Genomic DNA, 6,843 nt, shown 5'->3' with positions numbered 1-6,843 from the left:
GGAAGCCCTAGCGACAATGAAGTAAGACTTGGAGCTTACATCTGATTGGCTTACCATCCAGGAATGGTGAGCTCTGATTGGCTGGTGATGATGTCTCTAATTAGCCAGCCTTTTGCAGGGAAGTAAATTTATCTGGCAGAAAGGACAGGAGGTAGGAGCCGGCAAGAAAAGGGAAAAAAATCTGAACAAAAGAACGGCAGATTTGTAACCTGCGGTGGCAGCTGAGAGGAATGAAAACAGACACCTATCTATGTAACTGCTTACAGTTTGCAACATGAGTTATCATTACCCTCACACGATATTATCTTGACAAGGAGATTTTCCCTAACCCTTAGCTAACCTTAACACCCTAACCCATATAGACCTACAACCAGAACCCAGACTCTAAACCCCAACCCACACCTCACCCTCAACCTACCCTAACACTAAATATTGAATAGTGTCAAAAAAACAGAGCAATAAACAATGATATAGGTTTCTGGCCTAAGCAACTAGACAAGTAAATACTACTGACTAAAAAGCAAAGGGAGACCCAGGTCCTAATTAGGTATTCTGTAACATCGCTGAGTTTGAACTGCCCACAAAATACTCACCCAGAAAGGTCAAACACAGCTGGGCTCCAGGTTCTATTTTAGTCTAGGATGTGAGTTTGGGCAACACCAGCAGACTACACTGGTGTGAACATTCCTGGTTCACCTGAAGATCTGAGCTCAGTGGAGCAGTGGGTACACTATGGATGTCAACCTTGGCAGGGCTGGCAAAATGGCTGAGTAAAGGACACTGCCACCAGATCTAGAGACTGCTTCCACACATGTGCTGCAGGACATTTGATCACACTGTGAACCCTGAGATTGTGTATCTTACTGCACAAACCTGTCTTTAGTTGTGGTGTGGCTCAGTTTTAGCATGCACCTTTAATCCCAAATAATGAAGGTGATTTGTAGAAGGAAGCACTATGTTCAAAAGTGATTTCTGAATGGCAGACAAAGTGATGAATCAGAAAGATCTGACAGAATAGGATATGTCCAACCTCACTGGAAGAGAGAGGAAAGGGAAGTTACTTGAGGAGCAGGGGCGAGGGGGGTGAGGGAGGCAGTTTTACCAGGTCGCAGAAAAAAGAACAAGTTAGACACAGGTGAAGACAGAATGAGAAGGAGCCAGAGGATTAGAATAGATTGCCAGAGTAAGTCTGAGACCAAACAGAGCAAAAAATAAAAGGCCGAGAGAAGCCAGATTGAGTCAGTCAGCTAGGAAGGGGGTCTAACTGCTGAGTTGACAGACAGCCAGGGCTCAGAAAGAGCTAGAAAGGGTGATCTTATTCAGCAGTAAGTCTCAGAGGCTGAAAACATTTTAGGCCTAGATAAGACTGTATCAAGACTAGCTAGAAGCTTCCAGGACTAAGCCTAGGTTAGTAGGCGAAGGCAGCAGGCCTCTAGAGACAATTACATCAGGTGAATAAAAGATACATGTGCCTAACATGCTCATACTCACACACATAAATAAAAGTTGTGTTTGTTTTGTTTTAATGCAGTCTGCTAAGACCCAGCTCAGGCTAGGACAAGTAGCTCCTTGGCTCCTAAAGACAAAAGTGGCTTGCTGGGGGCTACACTGACTCCTGAAGACCATCACCTGCTTAGAGAAACAGCAACAGCAACCAAGGACTGAGGCCTGGCATCAGAGCTGGACCAAGAAGCAGTCCCTGCCCTGCCTCGCCTTGCTTCCTCTGACACAGACACAACTCTCTCACACACCATCCTATTTCTTTAGAAAAGATTTATTAAGGCAATATAACAATATATAAAGCACTAAAAATGGCCAGAGCATCCTTTCAAAAGTGAGCCCACTATGTCCACAGCTTCTCCACAGTTTCCTTATCACCAGCAGCTACTCCGTGTCTCTCCTCTGACAGGAAGAACAATTCCTCCAAAGGTTTCCACATGGCGGCCTCACACCAGGCCAGCCACTTCATGTCCAGGCAGCAGGGAAGGACAAACCAGTCCCACTTCTCCTGAGGGAATTCCTGGAAAGGCCCTGCACTCAAGACACATCCCCACACCACCCTGGAGGGGAATGACTAGTCCAGCATGTAGGAGACTCTAAAAGAAATTGAACCGAAACTCTCCGTCGGTCAAGTCCGGAGTGGGTTTGGCTCTTCCTGCTGGACGGGGCCTGCAGACCCTTCCACTCTTCTTTCTGGCAGCCTCACCAACGAGCTGTACCTGGGCCGAATGGGTAGCTGTAGGAAGGGGGAGCAGAGAGTCAGAACTGAAAAACAGCTAACATTATCCACGCAGTTACAATTACCCACACAACTTTCCTAACTAATTTCTCAGTAGATAATGTCATTCCCTTATGAGACTCACAGAGATGCAGTAACTTACCAAAAAAATGTTATATAATCTAAGTAACAAGTTTTAGATCGTTTTAACAAAATAATATGTTATATGATCTAAGTAACAGATCCGGGATTTATGTCCAAGTTATTTATTACTTAGTTCCAGTAACTAAAGTCCAACTGGTACATGGCTTTATGGCCAGTGAAGTGAGCCTAGGCCAAGACAGATGAACTGGTTTTTCCCCATCCCCAAAGCAGAACGAGGTGAGGACCTCTGTCCCCTAAGAGGTACATACTTTCTCCCTGCTTACATTTTTCCTCTGAGCCCATCTCTTCCCACACCAACCCAGCTGAGCTGAGCTTCTCCCTTGAAGTTAAAGTACTGAACCTATCACTTTCTAGTTCCTCACCAGCCTTTAGAGCCCGAAGGGCCTCCCGCCACTCTGCATCCATCTGAGCCCTGTAGTCTCCAAACAAGGAGCGCATCAGCTGTCTCTTCCGAGGCAGGGGGGTTTTTTCACTGCGCAACGTTCGGATTGCCCCAACAGCCTGCTCTTCTACAGATAAAAATAAAATAAAGAGCTAGTAATTTCAAACACACTCCATACCTTCCTACTACAAAAAGCTACATTCCCCACTCCGCTGGGGTAGCGCACGCCTTTAATCCCAGCACTCCCGAGGCAGAGGCAGGCGCGGATCTCTGAATTCCAGGCCAGCCTGGTCTACAGAACTAAGTTTCAGGACAGCCAAAACAAAGCAAACAAGCCAAAAGCCACGATCCCACCCCTTGGCAACGCCATCAGGCCACAGCACTGTCACGATTTAGATTTCCCTAACGGTAAAGAAGGGTCCCTCACTCTGCTTCGGGGTGGGTCTCTGCGTCTTGAGACCCAGCTCCAGCTGTTCCACACACCAGGCCAGCTCCCGCGCCAGCTGCTCCGCCTGTGACAGAGAGAAGGACGTGGTTGTGATAGGTAACAGGATCTCGCAGACCCCACTCCCATACCTTTGGCGCCTTCATTCCGCACACCTAGCCCAAACAGGCAGGCGGCTTAGCACCCAGAAAGTTCACAGGGAGTCCCATCCTTGCCTGGGCCTCAGCACTAGGAGGAACTTCGTCTGGGACGGGTTTCTCGGGGGGCTTTTCGTTTCCATTTGTCCCAGAGACCCTGTTCGGGGTTTTCTTCTTCTTTTGCTTCATCGATCCTGTGTTGCCTACGGGATGTGTCCTGGTGGCGGAGTCACATGCAGGTTGCACTGAACTGCGAAGGGGAGGATCCGAGGCACCGGAAGCTGGGCGAGAGAGCCGGGGTCTGCGCGGAGCGCGGTGAGTTTTCCGACTTGAGGCTGTCGGTGCCTCCCGAGCAGGATGCTCCTGAAAAACGTGGGACAGGACGAAATTCACAGGGTCTCCCCACTTAGGGCCTCGTCACCACAAACACACCTTCTCCCGCAGCTCACCGCCATTAGTCGGAGCGGTCACCGGAAGCTAGTAAATCCTAAGTATCACAGCGAACTCACTCCTCTCGAAACACGTCTACGACGCAAGGTTCCGCCGAAAGCGCGGCGGACCCAGAGCAAGCGCTCAGCGGGAGACAGAAAGCGCTGGGGTGGACGGAGCGCTTCAGGCGGTGCTTGTAATTTTAGAAGACGGAGTGCACAGGGATGAACTTAAAGGCCTCGGAGAACCCAGCAGAGTGCACCGCCCAGAAAGAAGACGACTGATTCCGGGGGAATGGTACCCATGAGGTGGGGGACCGCTGGATTAGGGCGAGCGAGGCAGGGCGGGCGGGGCGGGGAGCCGGCGTTGCAGATGGCTCAACTGGTCTCCTGTATACATCAGAATTCTGAAGAACTAGGCTCTAATGGCAACGAAGGAGAGAGCTTTCCAGCTAGAGTCGGAGCAAGCATGCAAAGAACAAGAACTTCCTTCTATGATCTTTATATAGGCTGCCACCCGAAGACGTGGCCCAGATTTAAGGTGCGTCTTCCCACCTCAAATGAAAAATCAAGAAAAATCCCATACAAGTGTACCCAGCTACTTGAGTTTTAGGAAAATTCCAGATGTTTGTTGTCAAATTGACAACCAAAAATAGCAGTCATAGCGGTCTAGCCCCGGGACTATAGATACAGACACGGAGCTACAGGATTTGGTATCTTCCTACAGGCTTCTGATCCTGCTTTGTTTGAGTATTTCTTAGCTATGCCTCTATTCCACACTTCTGGAATGGCGACATATATACTGTGCCCTTGAACGTTGGAAGTATATAATTTTATTTTTGACTTTATGGAGATCTATAGTTAAGAGATTACAGCCGGGCAGTGGTGGCACACGCCTTTAATCCCAGCAGTTGGGAGGCACAGGCGGGCAGATTTCTGAGTTCGAGGCCAGCCTGGTCTACAGAGTGAGTTCCAGGACAGCCAGGGCTATACAGAGAAACCCTGTCTTGAAAAACCAAAGAGAGAGAGAGAGAGAGAGAGAGAGAGAGAGAGAGAGAGAGAGAGAGAGAGAGAGAGAGAGAGATTACCTTGAAGCTCAAAAGAAACTTTGGATTTTGGACTTTTAAAACAATATTTATTTATTAAATGTAAGTACACTGTAGCTGTCTTTGGACACCCCAGAAGAAGGGGTCAGATCTTGTTACAGATGGTGGTAAGCCATCATGTAATTGCTGGGATTTGAACTTATGACATTCGGAAGAACAGTCAGTGCTTTTAACCGCTGAGCCATCTCTCCAGCCCGGATTTTGTAAACAGTGTTGAAACTGAAAAAGACTATGGAAACCTTTACAGTTAAATTAAATGCATTTTACTTTACGGTATGGCCATAAGGCTATGGGGGCTGTATTGGTTACTCTTCTATCATTGTGACCAAACACTCTGACCAAGGCAACTTAGAAAATAGTTTGAATGGGCTTACAGTTCCAGGGGGACAAAATTTATGATGATGGAGGGAAAGCATGGAAGTGGAGGGCAAGAACAGCAGCTGAGAGCTCACATCTTGATCCAAATGCAGGAGGAAGAGAACACCGTGGAGATGGTAGGAGGCTTCGAAAACCCAGCACTCAGTAGCACGCCTCCTCCAACAAGACCACGCCTCCTCCAACAAGACCACGCCTCCTCCAACAAGACCACGCCTCCTAATCCTTCCCAAACAGCCAACAACCGGGGACCAAGGATTGAAACTCCAGAGATGTATGGAGGACCTCTCATTTAAAGCACCTGTAGTGGAATGTGGGTGTTTGATTGAGAATGTCTCCCAAAGGCTCCAGCATATGAATACTTGGTCCCTGACCGCAGTGCTGTTTGGGAAGATTATGGGGAAGGCACAGTATCACTAGTGGAAGTATGTTCCTGGAGGTGGAACTTTAAGAGTTCACGGCTTTAAGGTGGTGGCATATGCCTTTAATCCCAGCACTCGATCTCTGTGAGTTCAAGGTCAGCCAGGACTATAGAGTGAGTTCTAGGACACCATACACCTCACTTCAGGTTTGGTTTCTGCTTACATTTACAGTTGAAGATGTGATCTCTCCACTTCCTACTCCTGCTGCCTGACGCTTGCTGCCACCCCTCCACTCCATAGTGGACTCTTACTACTCTGGAACCATAGACAAAAATTAACTTTGCTCCCATAAATTGCTTTTGGTCATGCTATTTCATCACAGCAACAGAAAAGTAACTAACACGGGGACGCTTTCACAAGAGTAAGTATATGACAAAATATGCAAAAATCACACACCCGAAATACCTATAATAAGCTGTCTGCCAGTTAGACCCCTGTTGTATTAAGGTGTGTCTCTGTATTTCCAGGTGTTGATTCTGTACAGGCAGAGAGCTAAGTGCTGACAGAAGTTTAGTATTGTCATTTCTATTCCCCAAGTTTTCTATTTTGTAAATGTTTGTCTTCTAAACCTTCCCAAAAGATGAAGGTCAAGCATTGAGAAATGCCTTAGGTGACCTAAGAGATGGTCTAGCACGATCTTACTGCTGATTGGTTATAATAAAGATCTGACAGCCAATAGCTGGGGCAGGAAGTATGGGAGTGAAATTCTGGGCTGGCAGAGAGACAGGGGATGCAGACAGAAAGCAGGAGAATCGAAGCAGACGTAGAAGGCAGATTAAGCAGAGCAGGGAATAAAAGAGCTATTTAGGTGGCAGGGCCAGTCTGGAAGTCAGGTTAAGTTAGAAGCTGGCTGAGTCTGCCCTAGCTAAAGACCAGCAGCTTTAAATTGTATAGAAATCTCATGTCTTGGGCTGGTGGGATGGCTCAGCGGTTAAGAGCACTGACTACTCTTCCAGAGGTCATGAGTTCAAATCCCAGCAGCCACATGGTGGCTCACAACCATCCGTAATGAGATCTGATATCATCTTCTGGTGTGTCTGAAGACAGCTACAGTGTACTTACATATAATAAATAAATCTTTTAAAAAAAAAAAAAGTTGTGGTGGCGCACACCTTTAATCCCAGCACTTGGGAGGCAGAGGCAGGTGGATTTCTGAGTTCGAGGC

The 6,843-nt window shown here is 47.5% G+C and overlaps 1 protein-coding gene and 1 long non-coding RNA gene across 2 annotated transcripts; one reads left to right on the top strand and one right to left on the bottom strand.

Annotated features, from left to right (window-relative positions):
- Positions 1-1,753: 1,753 nt before the first annotated feature.
- CUNH8orf33 (chromosome unknown C8orf33 homolog) lies at positions 1,754-3,834 on the bottom strand. Its single transcript, XM_031348031.1, has 5 exons — positions 3,797-3,834; positions 3,426-3,710; positions 3,193-3,277; positions 2,746-2,892; positions 1,754-2,236 (listed from the first exon to the last, which is right to left on the bottom strand). The coding sequence occupies exons 1-5, from the start codon at positions 3,800-3,802 to the stop codon at positions 2,097-2,099; spliced, it is 663 nt and encodes a 220-aa protein (XP_031203891.1). The 5' UTR covers positions 3,803-3,834; the 3' UTR covers positions 1,754-2,096.
- On the top strand, positions 3,599-6,678 carry LOC116075069. Its single transcript, XR_004112404.1, has 3 exons — positions 3,599-4,316; positions 5,352-5,569; positions 5,850-6,678. It is a non-coding gene; the product is annotated as an uncharacterized LOC116075069 (long non-coding RNA).
- Positions 6,679-6,843: the final 165 nt, after the last annotated feature.

Source organism: Mastomys coucha, unplaced genomic scaffold, assembly GCF_008632895.1.
Source record: "Mastomys coucha isolate ucsf_1 unplaced genomic scaffold, UCSF_Mcou_1 pScaffold11, whole genome shotgun sequence".
Classification (NCBI taxonomy): domain Eukaryota; kingdom Metazoa; phylum Chordata; class Mammalia; order Rodentia; family Muridae; genus Mastomys; species Mastomys coucha.
The sequence above is the reverse complement of the archived record's forward strand: the minus strand, read 5'-3'. Positions and strand labels throughout refer to the sequence as shown.

Coding starts and splice junctions, on each gene's coding strand:
- CUNH8orf33 (XM_031348031.1), bottom strand. Junction 3,278..3,425: donor CTCCTAGTGCTGAGGCCCAG/GCAAGGATGGGA, acceptor TCTCTGTCACAG/GCGGAGCAGCTGGCGCGGGA. Junction 2,893..3,192: donor GAGACCCACCCCGAAGCAGA/GTGAGGGACCCT, acceptor TTTTATCTGTAG/AAGAGCAGGCTGTTGGGGCA.